The following is a 20602-nucleotide window of genomic DNA, read 5'->3' as shown; positions in this document are numbered from 1 at the left end:
ATGAAGATAACTCATTTTTAATGCAATACAGCATTTGTGACACGATGGTGTACATTGAAACCCTGCATCATTTAATTGTATTATTATTATTTACAGTTTGCACAATAAGTATTACAAAGGTTCAGTAATACTGCCAATACAAAATACAATGTAAGCATTGCAAAAGGGTAGTAGTACAATCAATACGAAATGCAATAACTTCAGCATAAATCAAATCTTATATACTGGGGTCCTTTCGCCTATTTGAAAGCGCACTACTAAAATTTAAGACTACATTTCCCAGCGATCACCCCGTCCATATACGTCATCCCCAGGCGACGTGTGGATGACCGTTATTAGTGGCGACGTTCGTGTGGCGCAGATTTCCGCAGGTCTGCGCGGCTCCACCAATGGGATCGCTGGGCTTGTGCAGATCTGCGCCGGACTGCGGGCCGTTTGCCTCAGCTGGTCCTGGGCTCCCTCGGCGCAGTCAATCAAGACCGCACGGCGAGCGGCGGACCGGCGGCGATCACTTGTGCTTTCCAGGCGGACGAAGATGGAGGATTTCTTGCGGACGTGCGGCGCGGCGTTGCAGGTAGGAAGACGCCGCCTGTCCCCACGGATGCGCGGCGCTATAAATAGGGCTTTCGTCCTCGGGGGGGACATTGACAGCGCTGTCTTGCACGCTGGACGTCTGCACTTTTATTTTTAGTTGTAAATAAATAAGCCACTGTTTCTGTCTTGTGACACATTCAACTCTTGATGTTTTTAGACTGGCTCTTTATATGACCCTGGCTGTGCAGTTTCTTGAACAGCGATGTCCCTATAAACGTGTCCGGGAATATACTGGGGTCACCCTGTCCCCATGCCGGCAGAAATTGGACACTGTCACGGACGGATTGACACAGCACTAGGTTGTCTGTCCGCTCATTATAGGCACCAGTTTTATTTTGTATTATAGATTGCTTTTAGTCCTTTCCTTTGCCAAGAACTGCATTATTCTCCACATGCATCTTGTCTTGACAGTTGGTGCTCGTTTAAAGATATGCAGGGCCATTTAATCTCAATCTGCCATGCACAGGAGTTTTTGATTTTGGTTTATTAATTGTTAATTAGGGACATTGTTTGTTTGTTTGTCTGTGTATTAATCTGTAGAGCGCTCTGTGGCTACCCTGGGAAGGGCGCTATACAAAATACTAATTGATTAATTGATTGATTTGAGAGTGCCTCTCGACATGTTTATTTAAAGGCTATAAACAGTTAATTATATTTAGGATCTGCAATTTGTGTCAAGTTACCTGCTTTGGCAGATTTCTCCAAAATGGCCAAAGCTGTATATGCTTCAAAATCTTAATTGGGGTCTTTATTGCAAATATTTAAACGTGGATATAATCCTAATTAATGTTGCAATTTAGAGGAACGCTCTGGGGCCCATTGTCTGTGTTGGGTTAGCAGAGTCAACAACTGCCAATTGCACATATACTACCAGAACTGCTGTTAGGACACTCATGAAATTCATGCGTTTATCTTAACTGGAGCAAAAGGTTCGGAAACTTGCCAGCTGTTAAAGTGTATGACTTCAAGGGTAAACACAAGATCCCCCGCTCTGATTAGGAAGCCGAGACGAAAAACATGATGTGGCCAGAAAAAACATATTGATTGTGAACATGTAAGTAGTATTCAATCCAAAGAATCAAAGTCGTTGCTGACCTCTCTGAAACAAACATCTAGTATATGCGTCTAATGAATTTTATATAGTTTTGTTTTATTTGTACTTTATTAAAATTTGGATTTGGTAATGTATATGTAAGAAATATCCCACAACGGGGTGTGGTGTGGAGTGAGACCATTCTTCAACCACTTTTGTAATAATTACTAAAAATGGAAAAGCAAACCTCAGTGTATCCTACCTCTGAGAAAAATAGTCCCTTTAGACTTAATGTATTTTTTGTACCCTTTATTTTCCATAAACACTGAATAGACCACTGTCACTTACTGTGAAGTGTTTTAGAGGAAATGCCACTTGAGAACTGAATTTTAATTACATTTTTGCTTAAGGCCTGGTAATATGAAGTTAGTCAGGTAAAGTAGTTGGCTTAAGACTAGTGTGATCTTATTTAGCCAATCACAGCCCTTCTTTTACCCAAACCAGTTTATAAGCCAAATGTCAGCCTAGACCATTTTAAAGTTCTGGATTGTTGTACATTCGTCGCTGCCAATTCTCAATTCCTGTAACCTGATCCCACACAGCTCCTGTAATATGTCGGGGATTGTGGAGAGTCTTGGTCATGCAGTTTTATGATGGGGAGCTTTGAATCTACAACGGCCAAAGCCCTGCAAAGGATTGTGGGAAAATAGTTCTTATTGGATGTCAGTTGGGCATCGGTTCTGATAATCCAGGCGTGGCAGAGTGGATAGCCGTGATGCCACCAGTAAAAGGGCGATGGGCAGATTTGGGTGACTCAACTGGTCAAGGCCTCTCTTTGGCGCTCATGTCCGGTCCTGTATGGATCTGAACTGAAGGCTCGTGGTTTGTATCGAGGCTGTGCCGTTGGCCGACTGAAGGGGATTCCCCAGTGGGTGGAAGTGTTGGAACTGATCTGTATAACAACGGTTCAATAACTGTCGATTCCGAACCGAAAACGATCCCATATGATGGGGGATGACGCAGTTTTTAAGTTCCCGGATCGGCCGGAAGCGAGCATGAGACCCACCGAAGCGAGCGCGGTGTGGAGTGACGGCCTGTCAAATCCATGAGTCGGCGCCGGCAGGGCCCACATTGGCCGTGCCAGATTCCAGTCTCGGGCAGCGCAAGGCATCCCCGGCTCTGTAACGCGGTGTACACACACAACAGCGGCTGTGTCACAATGCGTGGATGTCACAATTCAGGCTCTCGCTTCTTGGCCGAAGACAGGAATTGTTTGTGCAGAAATGTGACTGCACTGCAGGCATCACAAACTATCCACATTGTAGCCCAATTGTATCCAAAACCAAACTGATTGTCCTTGTTTATAGTAATTATATAGGCCATACCCTGTGAAGGGCACTACAAAATTAAAATTGATTCGTTGATATATTTAATGTGTATCTCAACGTGTTTATTGACGTCTCCCAATGCAGGAGGGATGTCCACCATCTAGCAGAACCGCTATAAAGTGTTAGTTTTGTTTAGGATTCGCAATGTGTCAAGTTACCTATGACAGATTTCTCCAAAATGTAGAAAGCTGTATATTTTTTGGCAAAAAACGTATTAAATGCAAATTCTTAATTGAGATCTGAATTGTATCCAAACTGAATGTTGTTCTTGTTTATAGTTATTACAGTTTTCATTTATACCTTTTATTTTTTTTTAAATGTTACAAATTCCCAGTTAATCAACAAAACCTGCCTGTCTGTAAGAACTGTGACAGATTAGCTAATCGGTTTCAATAAGTATTTAACGAACCACAGCTTTCAAATCTTTGGCATTGAATTATTCCAGTGCAGAAGAAGCTTTAACAGATTCACTGTTAATGGGACTCTTCGGAGGCTTGTTGTTGGAGGATGCAGACACTTATGTTTTTGTTGGGGGGTGGGGGGGTCTTGGAAGAACTGTAATTTGACCATAATTGCAGTCCTCTCATTTTAATATATGTGTTACCCCTATACTGTATTATTATGGGCGATATAACACCCATGGCCATAATTCCTTCAGAGAGTGCTGCTGTGTCTGTGATTGTAGACTGTGTGTCGAGCTGGCCTGCGTGAAGCTCTTAGGCCGATTTCCGAAGCTGCCAGTCTACTGCGGCCAGTTGTGCATGTTTTCCATAGTACGGCTGCAACGGTCTCGCCGCAGGAGATGTGTACCGACTGAGGGAAATGTAAGGGTGACCTCCTGTGAACTCCTGGTCTCCTGCCATGTCCTGTCAATCCAGTCCTGAAATCAATTCCCTCCTTCTCCGATGTTGCTCTCTCGATCGATACAATGCCCATTAATTGCACTATAGGATAGTGCAGAGACTTCCGTAGTGAACAGAGAGCATTTGTTTACGCATCTGGCAGGGATATCTTCGGACCAGACGGAGCCGGACCACATGATCTAAAACCGTTTAGAACATTTGCAATGGAAGTTACATTAACAACCAGTTCTTAATGTAACTTCCATTGCAAGTGTGTCAGTGATGTCATCAACGAGCGCCAGAAAACCCACCTGGGAAGTTGGATGAAGGTGGTGGAAAGTGCTTGGATTGTTCTAAACGTCGACCACCGGGCGCTTAATGATGACATCACTGTTGCGCTCATTTTAATGACTTGACCATTTTATTTCAAACAGTATATAATCTTCTACAGAGATGTTCAGCTTCCGTCTTGTAACGCACCCCAGTCAGCGCGGGCCTCAACCCTGACTTCCTGAGACGATGCCAGCGGAGAGAATTTGCTGTCACCGTCATAAGAAGCATGTTGGCACATGTCCCAGAGTTCCCGTGCTGTCAGGGGCTCTTTGAGCTCATAACGAGACCGTTGTTGTCTGTAGAAATGTCTTGGACGACCAGTGACATTTTTTTTGTTTTGTTATCGCACACAATAAACGCCCCACTGTGACCTTTCAGCCTTGGGTATTTCTTTGTTTTCAGTGTTTTTTATTTTGTAATATTTGTGGGGGATGTGGCAGGTTTTCGTTTTTAATCTGCAGGGAAGGGCTGGGCATTTCAGACCGGGGTGAAAGCATTACAGTGCATCGGATGTGTCGATGGAACCGCAGTGTAACGGCACATTGACCAGAGTGGGATTTAAGCAGTGTGAGCCATTGCAGGGCCGTAGGAACTGCAGGTCTCCTCCGTTTAATGTAAGGTTGTGTTTACATGCAAGTCAGCAGTGTGGAGTAGTGGTCAGGGCTCTGGACTCTGGAGTGGAGGATTGTGGGTCTAATCCCAGGTGGGGGGCACTGCTGTTGTACCCTCGAGCAAGGCACTTTACCCAGAATGCACCAGTACAAACCCAGCTGTATAAATGGGTCATTGAATGTAAAAGTAATGTGATCTACTGTAACAATTTAAGGGGGTAAGACTGAATTACATAGCAGTGTTGCACAGACAAGGCCTTAGCAGTTAGCCTTGGGTGAAAGACGCACTTAAACACACACGGACACATACAAATTCTCCCTATAATTCTGGTTGACTCGGGGTGCTCACTTCTACAGTGACTGCAGAACACTTCTGTGATCAAGTTAATGCCGACAGGACTAATTACGTTAGTTGCGCATTTAAGTCAATGCCATCGGGGCCTAGTTTTCCCTGTCATGTCAGTTCTTCATGTGCTGCTGCTCGATTCAGAACAAATATGAATGGAGGTTGTGGGTTCGATGTACATTTCGATAGCTGCAAAATGTCAACCGTAAACCCAATTTCAGTGGCTGTGTTTAAGCTTCATGTTTAAGAAGCTGTGTTTCAGCTTCTCCCTCCTTTGCCCGTCGGTTCCTCGTAAAACGGAGTGTCGGAAAGCTCAAGTTTTTGCATTTGGCATAAAGGCGATGGGTGCGCCAGATGAGAAGTGAACTTAAAGCTTTCTAATCACGGGCAGCTGTGCGTTTGATATACTTGAGGTCGGCTGGATTTGCAGAAAATGTCAAGGAGACCAAAAGTATTCTTGGAAAGAAAAACCCAATGAGACACATTTGCCCAGTTCAGCAGAAAACATGACAAATACAGGTGGAGCGAGCAAATTCGCCGTACTTGACTTTAAATTCAACCCGGTAAAATGGGTAAACAGACCCCAGGATTGAAAAGCCCGCAGCCAGGGAAACAGGCAGTGCTTGGTAACCACACAGCACTCTCTGCCCCCCCCGCTCTTTACACTCGGCTTAAGTGACTCTAAAAGCAACAAAACTGGGAGACAACAGCTCCTGAGCAAATATATGCTGGCCGTCATCTGGCTGTTGTGTTTGCCTGTCCGTCTGTGACTAAGCACTCTCGCGGGGATGGTGACAACAAACCTCCACTGCGATTGTTTGTGTTGGCCCGCAACGCAGAGTAAAATAAATACAATTTGGAGCTGTGTCAATCCAGTCTGAAACGCTCATCTCACAGCTTTTCTTTAAATGCTCTTTACCTCGGTGGAAAGGGGGCTTTTTTTGTGGTTAAGCTTTGAAGGTACGCCCAGTATGTTTTTCCTGTTGCGCTATTTTAGGCTGCAACAGCATTAATGGGGTTGTTGAGGAAGTCCCTGTGCATAATAAACCTGACAACAACAATTTTCAGTGGTTGTCTGACTAAAAAGACATCAGTGGTCCTTATGACCCTTGTCCACACCTTCTAATATACGAGTTGTCTTGAAAGGCTTTCATCAGCTGCCTTGGGTCCCTTTTGAGAGTATGGTGTGTGTATAATATATATATATATATATTTTTTTTATATATAAATTAATTTATATAAGTTGACATTTCTTATGTCTACAGCAACTGAGCTGAGAGAGTGTGTGCCTGGGCCTACTGTAAAATCTAGTCCCGTTTCTCACCAGTTAGGCCCTGCTGGCCGATGTGACCTAATTGGAGGCCGAGGGGGGATGGGGGGGCTTCTACACCACGTTGGCTCCCAATCAAAAGGAATCTGCATCATCTGTCAGAGCAGGTTTTCACACAGTCCTGCAGATTGACAGACCCCTGAAGCCCCTTTGATTTAAAAGAAAATCAGACTGATTCTGCCTCCCTCGTTCTCCCAGCTCGTTTGCACACCTGGATATTCATTGGTACGTTTTGGGCTTTTTTTGGCTGCTTGTGTAGTCGTCTCCTCCTCCTCCTCAGTGGTGTGTAGTTAACATGATTTCTCCAGACGCACAGAGCCCCTACTTCGTTGTAATTGGTAAACCCAGTCTGACACCGCATGACAAACCAACCAACAAACGAACAACGATACAGAGGATCGGACAGACGTGTCTGCTGTAGCTTGGCCTCGGACTGGGCGCAGACGCTCCTTCAGAAAGCTGTTGTTTATATCACTAAATGGTCAGACGTGGGTGCAAGGGGCGGGGGAATGCAGGATTTCAATCTGTTTGGTAGGAGGGCGGACATTTTTTACTCGGAGGGACTCGGAAGTGTCACGGAGCGCCTCACAGACTGGGAACTGGTAGAGCTGACGACTTGTCATTACTGTTTTCACTACAGTCCCTATCCGGCCGTTTTTTTAAATCCTGCTGCGGTCATGGATCACCTGTTCACCGTCCCTTGGCTCAACCTCTTAGTAATCACTTGTGTAGTGGCTGTAGGTCAGTTTTGTGGTCTCGGGCCTGATCTTTTTCTTGGTCTCTCTCTTTTTCCTCTCTTTCTTTCTCTCCTCTCGCTCTCTCTGTTGTTCCGGTCGGCAGCGCAGTGCAGAGGAAGGCTCGGTCGTCCATGTGGTCCTGGGGAACGAGGCCTGCGACATGGACTCTATGGTATCGGCCCTGGCCTTCGCCTACTTCCTCGCCAAGGTGGGTCGGCCGCCTCGCCCTGGGCCGGAGCAGCGGAGGGAGCCGACGAATGCGTCTGTAGCTCTATAACTTGTCTGTAACTTTCCGTCAACAGACCTCGGGCGGTTCGGCGAAGACACCGGTGGTCCCGGTGCTCAACATCCCCCGCGCAGAGTTCCCTCTGCGCTCCGACAGCGCCTACCTGCTGCGGGAGAGCGGTCTGGCCCAGGACAGCCTGCTGTTCCGGGACGAGGTGGACCTGCGCGAGCTGCACAGGGCCGGCCGGCTGGCCCTCACCCTGGTGGACCACAACGTTCTGGCCAGGTATGAGTCGCTGCGCAACACCAGGCACCAAAGGGAGCAGACACAAACCCCTCAGTGTAGTAGGGTGTGTGTGTGTGTGTGTGTGTGTGTGTGTGTGTGTGTGTGCGTGCGTGCGTGCGTGCGTGCGTGTGTGTGTGTGTGAGCTGTGTGCACAGCAGCTGCATTGTAAGTTGATGGACTAATACTCTGTTTGGGGGAGATGAAAAACAAAAAACACTGACCCCTGTACCCTTTTTATTTTATTTTATTAATATGCGGTGGGGCGCTGTTGTAATCCCAGCGCACTTTGAGACGGATTCCTTAACTGAGAGAAATTAACCTGATAATTACTTGGCTCATACACCTTTGCTTCAATTAATAATGGTGCTTAATTATCATGTATGGCAAAGAACAGTATAATTAGAATAATAGTAACGGATACAATACATTTACGATATAGCCTACTTTTCATGTATTTCATTATTATTAATCATAATATTTCCCTAGTTCATATGCAGGCAGTAATACATTAAAGTTACTTTCGGTTTGTTAAATTGCCATAACGTGCAATTACTATCCCATAATGACTTGATTGAATGCACAGTCATTCAGCAAAGGTGTAGGGATAATAACACATTGATTTAATTCATTTTAGCAGCTAATTGTATCAAAATGTCCCGGGGTTGTGGGGGCAGGTGGCAGCCCTACAGAACAGCATCTCCCAGCTCGGGATATCTGTACAAAATAGCTTGTCTCTCGCTTCTTCACTGTATGTTTTTTAGGGCTTTAATAATTGGCTGTTACGTAGCTGGATGCAAACATATTATACACCTATTTACCATAGTATCTCCCCCCTGGGTATGTTATTAATGTGTGTGTGTGTGTGTGTGTGTGTTTTCCCATGATGCAGTGCTGACCGTGACTTGGAGGGGGCAGTAGTGGAGGTAATCGACCATCACCTACAAGAGAGGGCGCCCTCCGTCTCCTGCACCGTGGAAGCCGTGGGCTCCTGCGCCACCCTGGTGACGGAGCGCATGGCCCAGCAGGCACCCGAAATCCTGGACAGACAGGTGGCCCAGCTCTTATACGGTAAAATGACATCCAATGGCAAGTGAATATCCAGGAGGGCCCCTTCTGTGGCAAGCATGTGTGAGGGAAGAGTTTGGGGATCGTGGGAAGGATCTTCTGTGCCCTACAGGTCGTGCCAAGATGGATTTGGACAAAATGGTTGCAAAATGTCCCCATACCTGTTTCAAAATGTAATAAACTGAATTCAGACCACCCTGGACTAGGCACGGGGCCCATGCTGATGTTTTCAGGACCAGGGAATGACCGGTGTGTGTGCTTGCAGGTGCCATTGTCCTGGACTGCGTCAACATGGCCCCCGAGGCCGGGAAAGTGACACCCAAGGACAGCAAATACGTCGACCTCCTGGAGATGCGCTTCCCGGACCTGCCTCCCCGGGACGCCCTGTTCCAGTCCCTGCAGAGCGCCAAGTTCGACGTGTCGGGTACGGGACTAATTAAAGGACTGATTAGAGATTTGATTGCTGTTTGAGGAGTTGGTAGTCTTGAATCAATATAATCGTGTCAAAACAAAATCAGTTATTTGGCTGTAAATGCCTTCAAGTGGTGATTTTTGGCCTCTCACTCTCACTCTCACCCCCAGCCTAGTTTGTGACAAGTTAACAATCTCCTTCAAAGTCTGGAATCTAAATGGTGGATGCTGCTGGTCTCTAGTGGGTGGGTTTGGTACTGCACCCCACTGGCCGGCATATTTTACCAGTCTTTGTGTTACGGACAGAGGAAATACCCCCAAAAGAGGGGGTAGTGAAGTCATACAATACTGTGGTCTAGGTGCTTCATCGCCTCTGCATCCCTGGAGGCTGTGGAAAGGCTTGGAGGGGAAGGGGTTAACGGGCAGATTTCTGATTCTGTGTCCCTGTGTCCTGCAGGTCTCTCCACAGAACAGATGCTGCTGAAGGACTTGAAGGTGGTCTCGGGGGGGGACCTCACCGTGGCCGTCAGTGTGGTGTACATGAGGCTGGAGGTGAGCAACCTGCACCCCATGTGGATACATTTCCATTTGATTTACGTTTATGTATTTCAAATAAGTAAATGCTGGCACACCGATCTGCGGAATGTGGGACCCGGGAGCTCCCCATTGGCCGGTTTATCGGGCAATCGGATGGCTGCTCTTAAGAATGGAAGACCAATCCCACACGGTGGTTATTAACTCGATTGTGGTGGGAGGGAGCATGAAGTAACGGTCTATGCCAATCGATGATGAGCGATCGATTTACGGGCAGGGCGTGGGAAATCAAATTCTGACAGGGTTTTTTTGGGTTTCCCCCACTTTCAGGAGTTCCTGCGCCAGCCCGGGCTGCAGCAGGAGCTGTGCGAGTTCTGCCACAAGCACCGCTACGGCACCCTGGTGGCCATGACCATCTCCTTCAACGAGAGGAACGAGCCCTTCCGCCAGCTCGCCGTCTACAGCCCCAGCACCCAGTACAGGGAGCAGGTAGGAGCGGTTGCTGTGAGAGTATTTGTACCTACCCCGTGGTAAAAGTGCTTTATTGTTCACTTTTATCGACATGGATATGAAGTTGGTGTGAAATTGATTCCTGCTGCGGAGGGATCCGTTTCTCTCTCTCGGATTCACTTGTGCCTCAGTTGTGTTTATTGCGGTGTGAGTCTGAGGGGAACAAATACGTACTTGATCTGTAATTGTAGTGATGTAACTGTAATCAGGAAATGTAAATTTTGTCTGTATTTAGTCTTCCTCCTAGAAATGCTCACTTACCTCAATTGCCTTTCCTCTCCTCGTGCATTATGTGCCAAGTTTGAAGGGAGTTTTGCAATGATTATAGTAGTAGTATGTGTAAATCCATAAAAATTAAAATATCAGATGGCTGCCTATACTATTGTTCACCAAGCACCTTATTATTGTATATGCTTGTAGATAGGGTATACACTGAATACTAGCCATATTAATACGGAGGGAAAATACTGACAGCTCATGGTGGCCCAGCACGTCGCTCAGAACTCGCGCACGAAAGGTTTAAATGATTAGACCATCTATTCTACGCCCATCTAGCCGAATGGCTTTACAAGCACAAAGATGATGCACTTAATCCAAGTGCTCTTGCAGTACAAAGCCGATACTTGACACACACGCGTGTTTTAGTGCTCGGAATTCACATTTTTAAAAACTCAAATGTGCGTTCCTTACCTGGAAAACATCCTCAAACGAAATCCTGTCACAAGAGTCCGAGCCAAATGCAACAGGTGATCGGACGTTGTTCGGGATTTGACCGAATTCACCAGATTCCGCCCCTGGTTTCCAGAGCAAAATCATATCTGCACAAAGACGTGCCGTAACCCCTTGTGTCCTGTGCCGTCCCTTCAGGTGAGCCGAGCCCTGGAGCGAGCGCAGACTCCGGCCCTCGACCTGTCGCCCGTGGGCAGCGCCTGCGGTGACGTCAAGGCCTTCCGGCAGGGCCACGCGCTGGCCTCCCGCAAGAAGGTACTGCCCATCCTCAAGGACTTCCTGCGCGAGTGGGAGTGCAGCACGGCGCCCTGCGGGGACCTGGACGACCTGGGGGAGCTGGACGACCAGTTCGACCACTCCTGCTGCCCGCCCTTCGAGGAGGACGCCCGGCCCCGCCGCTTCTCCGCCTCCCGGCACCACCGGCGCCCGGCCCCCGAGGATGAGGACACCCCGGTGCCGCCCACGCCCATGAACAGCCTGGTGGAGGGCTGCCCTCTGGACAACGGGCTGCCCAAGCTCAGCGCCGAGGCCGTCCTGGAGAAGTTCTGCAAGATGGCCGACGAGAGGGCGGCGGAGGACAGTTCTCGCGGTGGGCAGTAGGGGGCGGCAAGTTTTTTGTTTTTTTTGGTTCCCCTCCTTCCCTCTCTACCTACTGCTCTCCCTCACCCCAAATTACCTCCAATCCCTCCTTCACTGACAGGGCGCGTTCACGATGGGGCCGGAGGGGTGTCGAGTGGACTAAGACGCCCCTTCAATATGGCTTCGACAACGCCGGCTGGTGCCACCGCACAAATATCAAAAAGGGAAATGTCTAGCCGGGAAAACCAAAACGCCGTCTCTTTGATGCCCTGACACCGTCCTGTCACTCCTGGCTCCATGAGGAAGAAGAACGAAGACGCCTAAATCCAAAATCAAACCCTAAAGGTACAACAACCACAGTCACCAGAAAGAGGGATGCATGCTGGTGACCTGCATCTATATATATCAGGGGGGATGGGGATGTATATAAAAATATCTATAACCGAAAGATTGGTATTATTTGTTTTATTCCGTACTTGAATGGTGGTTGAAGCAACCTGCCGCGATTGACGGTAACGACTCGATCTGTCCTCCTTTTTGCTTCCTGCCCCTGCGGTCCGGTGTCAGGGTTTCGTTTAAAGGTTAAAGGTCCGTGCCTTGTCTCCATTGGACGGTGGCCATTTTGTGTCGATTGAACGGGTGATGACAATCTTGGCAGACTTTTTCCCCCCTCTATCTTAAAGAATGGATGTTGGATATTCTAGAATGAGTCGCTATTAAGGTTCTTGGTAACCGCTAGGTACAGTTATTAAATAGATGTTTACACACAGCAACCTTTGACCCCGTTCGCTGGACAGCCGCCACTGATTTAACTTTAAATCGTGCATGAATGAGCACCGATTCGAGAGAAGAACTGGTCCGAGAAGCTCAGCCCAGACAGAGAGAATAATTGCCAAAACATGGGTTCAACAGGGCTGGATTCAGGCCTCCTCTATCAGGGTAGGGTATTATTATTATGTGTGGTAGTGTTTTGCAGTTCCTGCAATGAAGGATGTGGATCTAGGACAAGTGTAGCGTAAATGATCTGAAATGTGAGTCTCCAGCATGTGGAATTAAAGGGGAGGTTCCTATAACTCGCTTAAACTCATATTTTAAAACTTTTCAACATTTAAATTACATAATGACAACATTTCAGATTTACCAGCAAGCTTAAAAACAATCCTGTATGATCGCAACAGTTCAACTTTACTACAGCATCGTGTCTCTGATGCATTGACTGTATGTAAACATGAGTGATCTTCATAAAAATAAGTTATTAAACATTTTATAGATCATTTTGAACGCATTAAATTGTAATGACGACACTGCATATAGTAATTTCTGTTCGTAACTTACAAATGATTTTCTGGGCAGAACAACAGTGTATCGGGAGCAACTGCTGCTCATAGAACAACCTAAAATACACAGCGTTTAAAAATAAAGGCAACAGAAAATACAGCGAACCTTCCCTTTAATGAAACCTGGGTCGATCTCCTGATTTTGTTTTTTTGATTTTTTTTCAGAGAAACTAATTTAATGGGACACCGGCATATAGACCCTGGTCTCGGGGTGATAGCAGTGGCCCCCGTGAGGCTGTTGGGACACAGGGTTTGCGCTGTGTTTTTATGATGCTTCTAATTTCTGACAGGTTATAATTCTGTTTTTTTTATTTATTTTGTATCTTTTGGTCCTAGGTTTGGTTGGACAACTAAGTTGTTTTGGCGCCCCCATGCGTTCAATTAGCATGTTTCTATTTTAGCCACAGCCTGTCTCAGGTCAATCAAAGCACCGCTTCACCCTCACATTAACGAAAATATCGGATTCAGGGAAAGCGAACTCTTTTAGTTGACTAATAGAAAACCTGTACAGGAAAAAAAGCTCTGCCAATTCTTCTCGACCAGACTTCGTTTGAGACGCACAGAGACGTGATTCCTGTGCATTTTCAGCTGCCGTACTTGAGAGGCCGTGACTGTCACTTAGCTAATGCAGACTGTTCTCAATAGACTCGAAGTTAAGGGGAGGGGAAATGATAATAAATCTGAGCAGAAGCACTTGTATGCGATACCCGTTTCTGTTATTGCGCAGGTACCACTGTGTCATCCGTTGATGATAACCAGTAAAGAGAATCTTGTGTGTTTAAAGAGTTTAACGTCGAAACAACACGGCGCTTAATTCCCAGACCCCCACAAACACTGAATAGACGACATAAGAAAAGGTCTCGCCCTGTAGCATTAGGTTTTTATTCCTTATTATTGTGGAAGTAGGCCCTGTCCAAAACGCAGAAGATCGGCACTTACTCGGGGTGCTACAGCAAAAGTGTTCAGGACTTGTCTTTGTTGTACTGTACCGGAAACTCCGCCATAGACAGCCACATGTGAATTAAATTTTTAGCCTGTATGTTTGTTCACTCTTTCAGTTCACATTCTTAAACCCTCTTTTTGAAAATGTAAACTTCATGCTGCTGTATTATATTCGTTTTTGGGGTTTTTTAAGCGTTTTGCCAAAGAGTGGTTGCCTTAAGGCCAGGGCAGCAGTGTTCAAACTGTCTTTAACACCGAGAGGGACACACTAATAACACCCGAAAGCCTACGAATGCAGGATTTCAAGACTGCAGCCCAGAAGGTTCAGTATAGGAAGTGACTTATTCCTGTGCCACTGCCACACCGCCAGTGCTGCCAGCTGTGGGGCATCTGGGTGAACAGTGGGCAAGCGTTATTACTACTACAACTAAACCTGTCCCTTTTTGACCCCACGTCCTGGGTCAGGTGGCTCATCTATCCATTGTGTACCATTTATTTAGCATGTTGCTTTCTCTCTCTAAAACGGGAGCTTTCCCTTGCCCCACTTCCAATTTGTCCACTGAGAATTTGCTTTCTGCAAATAGACGTGTAGGTGCCTGCGTTTTATTGATTTTACGAACTGCAGTTGAAGGCTGCGTCTCCGCGATGCCAAAGTCAAATGTTGGAAGTTAGACGCAGAGGAAATCCATAAGATCTTGATTCTTTGAAATCTTCCAGTGTTTTTTTTTTGTTTGCCCAGTCATAGATCCTGCCGCACAAGCACTGGATACACTCCTGAGATGCGCCCCCTCCGGTATAAGGGATATATACATTATTTAAAAAAAATGGTATGCAAAACTTTTCTTCCCTGTTTTTGTAACCCCATCACTTTTAAAACTTGTATGCAATTTGTTCGAACCTGGATTCTTTCCCAAACAAATACAGATCCATTTAAAAACGAACCCTGCTTCCGTTGCATTTGTTCCAGCCCCCACCCCTCTTCACCAGCCTCATATCGGCTCCTCTTTCTCTCTCACTGTGGGGGTAAAGTCACCCCTGGTCTGTTCGGTTTGCTTTCTACAAAACCAGATTGAGTCCAGTGGCTTTACTTTCCCTCACAGAGAAGGGAGGGAAACTGAGTAAACAAAAGTAAACTGAATGCTTTTGAAAATGTGTCTGCTGGTTTGTGTTCCAACAGGAGCTCCCAATTACTTAATGTCGTGATTTACTCAGGTAGGCTCATCTAGAATTTTCATATTGTATTTTATAGCCAACACCTTACAATGTGTCTGACTCAACACTGAAGCCACAGGTTATTCCAGTGTCTGGAGAGAAGGGTTCAATTAATCCAGTTAATTTATTAATTAGACCAATTAAGGAGCTGAGCACAGGGCTGGAACAAAACCCAGCAGACACTGTGGCCCCCCAGTCTGACACCCCTGGTCTAGAAGGTGCACCAAAAAGAAATTGTATAAAAGGATAGGTGTTTAGTATGGAGAATTATAAGGTTCACAATTTTCTTTTTTTTTTAATTTTTCAATTCATTTGTCAATTTATAAATTCAGCAATTAATACATCTGTCAATTTGGTCATTTCTTTTGGGGTTTGCCAAATGATCATTCAATTTAATTAGTCAATTGATTTTTCAATTTATTTTGACAAAACAACCATTTTAAAGGTATTGACCACCTGAGGGGGGGGGCGGATTTGATCATCATAAAGTACAAATTTAATTCAGTTCAAGAAATAATGTATTACTTGAGGGATTCAAGATTTAATTTTGAACCTCATAATGCTCCATAGTTTAGGTTGGTTGGGATAAAAGTGTCAACCAGTTAAAAAAAAAAATGATTTAGAGGGATCATCATGAGGAAAATGTACAAGATCTTTTTTTGGATTGTTTGACTTTAGTAGGACGAGCAGTGTTTTTTGGTTCAACCACGAGGGGGCAGTCTGAGCAGTAAGATCTGAGCCGGTTGGAAAAGTTGCATTTATTTTGTTTCTACAAAGAAAAGCTGCGGGACAGTTTTTGGGGAAGAGATGTGTGCAATTTCCTGCCGGGTGGTGGTTCAGTGCGCAACTGTGTTCAAAGACTGCTGACGTCTCGGAGCCTCTTGGTGGTTGAGGTCGAACTAACAAAGCAAAACGATTACCAGTGATTCAGCCGTTGATATGTCGTGGTTCTTTTTCCAGGCTGCATCCAGGAAGGTGTCTGTGGTCGTGTAGAACCAGCGGTGCCCCCCCCGGCCTGTTTAACAAAAAGCCACTGACTTTACATTTGCAAGTGCAGGAAAAAGCATCTCGCTTTCCCAAATCAACAAGACCTCTCTGTTACTGTGCAAGAACTCCTTTGCCTTGTTCACTACGATGTCAGGGGCTCGGCTCAGCCCATCTCCACCCGGCCTTAAGATTGGGTTACTGATTTAAGTTTTTTTTTAAATCATTATTCTGAGTAGGGCTTAGTCACCTATCGGAGTAAATAAGCTGATTAGACCTGAAGCGAACATACATCCTTGTGGTTCACAACCTGTTCATGGGGCCCACCCTGTCCTGCTGATTTTTGTTTCAGCTGAACTCTTTTACTAATTGCTTAAAGGCTTAATTGAACTAATTATGGGCCTTATTTGACTTTTACAAATTGTTAAAGGTTCTGATTTGGGCAATTAATTCAATTAAGGTTCAATTAAGTAATTGAGAGCTCAGTTGGAACAAAAACCAGCAGGGTAGGGGCTCCTCCAGCAAACAGTGGTCTAAATATATAAATAAACACTTTTCTTTTTAAAAAGGTATTTCTCTCACCATCTGGATATTCAAATACCCAGACGACACAAGGCAGCTTGGTTCCTTTCGGTATAAATCGGCTTTAGGACCCAGGGCGTCTGCCAACAAAGTCAGTTCTTCCTTCTTTCGATCTTTTTATTTTTTGTACGTTGTTTTAGAGGAGAGTGAGGGGGGGAAAAAATAAAAGGGAGCCACAAGCCAATGAGAGGATCTGAAACCACAGGCTGAAATGCTGTTAAACCTGATGGGATATGGTTAGGTGAGCTCATCTGACACATTTATCCACACACACACACACACACACACACACAGGTAACGCATACAGACACTCCACCACCACAGACAGGCACTGCATCAAAGAAGACTCAAAAGCATCTCGCCTTTTTTTATTTTATTTTATTTGCCCCTGCATTGTATCTCTCTATGTATCTCTCTACCCTGTACACAAGCTGATCGAATCCACAGGTCCGGAGGCAATGGGGACGTATGCAGATCGGAAGGGACAGCAAGTGCCCAATGGGTAAGTCCTCGATCGGAGCGCGAAATACTGCAGGCTGACCCGTGATCTGAGGAAGTCGGCCGATACGGGGGGCTCTGGTGTGGTTTTCTGTGGGGGTGGGTGAGGATATGATTGCGGTTTGTGTTGGTTGGCAGGGAGGAAGTGACAGCGATCAGAGTTGTGATCTTTAGCCATCAGTGAGTGGAAATCGTAGAACAGAGAGCGAGCTAGAGCGAGAGAGATGGAAGAGGGCATGAAAACAAATCATCAAAAGGTGTCGGATTTCAAGGGGATCTAAATAGTTGGGTGGATTGTGTCGGGGGGGGGGGGGGGAGGGTTGTGTTTTTCTTTTCATGAAGTCTACGACCACAGCAGAAAAGGGGAACCAAACAAATGATGTAGCAGTTGAGGAATCAATGCACGGCCGCAGAAGTGAGGGGAGCAATCTCGTTTCTCCTGGTGCCTCCTCGGCTGAGTTGATTTTGGTTATCGAAAGTAGGGATTCTGGCTCAGATGCTCAAACTGGGGAGCAGACAACCATGGCATATTCTTTGAAGGGATGGGGGGGATAGGATTGCTTTACTGAGAGTGTGTGTAATCTGAGAGTCCCATTTCCCCATTGCTGACGGTCCCCTTGCACAAGCCAACCGCGTCACAGCCTGCTGTACACCGTGTTCCTCGGGACTCTGCCAAGAGTGAGGGAACATGTTGCCAGTGCAACCAGAGCAGCTGACCAGTCCGTTAGATACCAGGTAGGAGCATAGGATCCAGGGATCTCCCCCAACAGACAGGGAATCGTCTTGTTCCAGACACCCGCCACTCTTTGTGTAAGGAAGTGGCTGTTTTTGGTGGATCCCTTGGAGGTCCTATAACAATCCCAGGGCTAGTCTGACTATGAGGACTGTGAACTGGTTCTGGTGGGAGTTTCCATTCTGAGGGAATGCTGCTCCAATTCTCCAGTATAGTAGAATATACTTCTAAGAACTTAAGAGAGTTTATAAAACAAGAGGAGGCCATTCTACCCATCGTGCTCGTTTGATGTCCATTAAGTGATCCAAAGATCCTATCCAGTCTATTTTAAAATGTTCCCAAATTGTCTCTTCAGCCACATCGCTGGGGAGTTTGTTCAGATTGTGACGCCTCTCTGTGAAGAAGTGTCTCCTGTTTTCTGTCTTGAATGCATTGAAGCCCAATTTCTATTTGTGTCCCCGAGTGGGTGTGTCCCTGATGATCTGGAAAAGCTTCTCTTATATATGGTTGTTGAGACTGAGTTCTAGGAAAGTGATGGAATTAAATCTATTGAGTCGATAGGCCCTGCACCAGAGCCTGTACACGAAAGGGCTTATGTCAGTCAGTGAACGGCCTGATTTCTCCTGATAGAATGATGGTTTTCAAACAAAGCTGTGCTGATGTGTCACTCGCTAAACCTGAATATATATCGCAATACACTGCGTTGTCTTTTAAGCGTGCGTTTGTTTCCTTCTCCCTCCCGCATAATGATTGCCGATCACTCTGCATCGTTTGCGAGTGATCATCGCTGGAAAGTGACAGTTTACACTAACTGGTTCAGCCTGTATTACTGGGTTCCTGGTGGCTTCAAATAAATGTGAAAAGGAGCTACTGAGACAACAGAAAATAAACTAAAACAAAAGGCCAAAGTACACTTAACCCAAGTTGATCTTGGAAATCTGACGGAGATAACGTACAAAAAATGATCCGAAATCTATAATCAAAGTTTAAAGATGCGTTAAAGATCACGTCTATTATTAGGAAGAAAAATATTAGCAAATTAGATGTGAGGCTGTCCAGTAGAGGAGCAAACTGAGGCTTCAATTCTCATAAATAAAGAAGCCTTCGGACCCATTTTTTTCCACCTAAAACGCACGCACTTTCAAGATGGCGGCTTGCATTGGGTGCAGGGGGTGTGTCCTTGAGGGGCGTGGCTCCTGTGTGACATCACTGGCAGCCGCTGGAGAAGAGCGCTTTTCTCCAAATCGGTGACGTGACGGAAGCCGTTGCTGATCCTGACGTCACTTTCACTCAAAGCCCCGGAGAACTGCCGTGCCTTCTGGGACAATGGACAATGATTCGGATAAATTAGCCAATCAGTGGGCTTATCCAGTGATTTGGTGATTTAGAGAGAGCTGTAAAACCTGCGGGATTGTGGCTCTCCAGGAACAGGGCTGGTCTATAGAGCCAAAGAAAATCGTGGGGCAGAACCGGGACATTTTTCTGAGCACAGAACATCTTCCCTCCCTCAATCACGGCTTTCTTTGAGTCACACAGTAATTACACACACCCCTCCTCTCCCCCAGCATTCCTCCCAGCTTCGGTGTTGTCTGCGATTCAGGCCGTGTCTTAACAAGACAACCGGTGGCCATTTTGGTTCTAATTGTGTGTACGTCACATGGTCCGCCACACAGCTGAGGAAGTTGTTCTTGTGTGGCAGTGTAATAGTATCCGGGAATGTTATCCGACGACCGGCTGTGCTTTGTGTTTGGACTTGTAGAGCAGGGTGTAGCACAATTAGCCTCTCAGCGGCTCTTATGGAGGGTCGAGATGCTCCCACACAGCAGCCACTGCTCTGTTGATGTAGACATTTCGGACAGCGAGAGAGAGAGAGCGACCCAAAACATTGCAAAGCTCTTTTCTCTTTTGCTCCCGTGCCAAATGAGATCCTATTCTCTTAATCTTCGCCTATTTCACCTTGTCAACACGGATTGAACGGTGATTTCATTATAGGCCAATCAAGTCCAGGGTTTTGTCTCCAGTCCCCTGGGCGCAGCTCTGATGGTAGGGTCCCAGTTTAGGGTCTGAGGGAGTGTCTGAGCCCTGCAGCACAAACGAACCAGATTTTCAGGTCTCGTGCTTTTGTGCAGAAAGTCCACGAATACGCCACGCTAAAGTTTTTGTGAAATGGATGTGATACTTCTGAAAAGTAGCACTGTGCCATTTAAACTGGCACCAAAACATGTCTTGGACGCAGTTTGTTGAGAGCGCCAGTCACTCCCTACTCTCTATTGATTCGCGCTATCACATTTGAGGGTTGTATAAATACAGTACACACACACATAAAGAACAAACACAAACGAACTCTACACATTTTCCCTTGTTTCGTTGGTTAATTTTTTCCAGTATGTTAAAGTTCTGAATACTTTAATGGAAGTAACTGGTGCCAATTTGAAAACTGCACTTTGTTTTCCACCATTCCTTACATCTGCTGTATAACCTGTTTAGAAGTGTTCAGTGTTTGTGTGTTTTGCCAATCTGCTGTTTTCCCTTCATCACAACAAAGCCACTTACCCTGTGACCGATCTAGCTGCATCTAGATCTCCGACCGGTCTGTACTGGTAAGGGCTCAACACCGAAGTTGTTGTTGTTGTTTAACCTGACGTCTTGCGTTTGACAACACAACACTGTACAGTGCAGTCTATTTACAGAAACGATTCCAGTAGAATTCCTGCACATTTAAACCGCAATAATCAATCCTTGGATCACTTCTTAAGTTTCT

The 20602-nt window shown here is 46.0% G+C and overlaps 2 protein-coding genes across 4 annotated transcripts in view; both read left to right on the top strand.

Moving 5' to 3' along the window:
- Nucleotides 1-27: 27 nt before the first annotated feature.
- Nucleotides 28-14773, top strand: prune (prune exopolyphosphatase). 3 transcript variants are annotated; one of them, XM_066721403.1, is made up of 8 exons: nucleotides 35-574; nucleotides 7318-7422; nucleotides 7517-7725; nucleotides 8615-8793; nucleotides 9056-9214; nucleotides 9659-9753; nucleotides 10066-10224; nucleotides 11113-14773. In XM_066721403.1, exons 1-8 carry the CDS (start codon nucleotides 326-328, stop codon nucleotides 11572-11574), a joined length of 1617 nt encoding a protein of 538 aa, XP_066577500.1. In that variant the 5' UTR covers nucleotides 35-325; the 3' UTR covers nucleotides 11575-14773. The 3 variants fall into 3 exon arrangements, with proteins under 3 accessions (XP_066577501.1, XP_066577500.1, XP_066577502.1); XM_066721405.1 differs by lacking the exon at nucleotides 35-574 and adding an exon at nucleotides 1388-1648; XM_066721404.1 differs by lacking the exon at nucleotides 7318-7422 and having other exon boundaries at nucleotides 28-574.
- A 2059-nt stretch (nucleotides 14774-16832) lies between these two features.
- bnipl (BCL2 interacting protein like) overlaps nucleotides 16833-20602 on the top strand; it is a 20204-nt gene continuing 16434 nt past the window's right edge. Inside the window, exon 1 of the mRNA XM_066721402.1 lies at nucleotides 16833-17112. Coding sequence (XP_066577499.1) covers nucleotides 17069-17112 — 44 coding nt within the window. The 5' untranslated portion in view covers nucleotides 16833-17068. The remainder of the gene's footprint in view (nucleotides 17113-20602) is intronic.

Source organism: Amia ocellicauda, chromosome 14 (genome assembly GCF_036373705.1).
Source record: "Amia ocellicauda isolate fAmiCal2 chromosome 14, fAmiCal2.hap1, whole genome shotgun sequence".
Taxonomy (NCBI): domain Eukaryota; kingdom Metazoa; phylum Chordata; class Actinopteri; order Amiiformes; family Amiidae; genus Amia; species Amia ocellicauda.
This window is presented reverse-complemented; position numbering and strand designations above follow the sequence as displayed.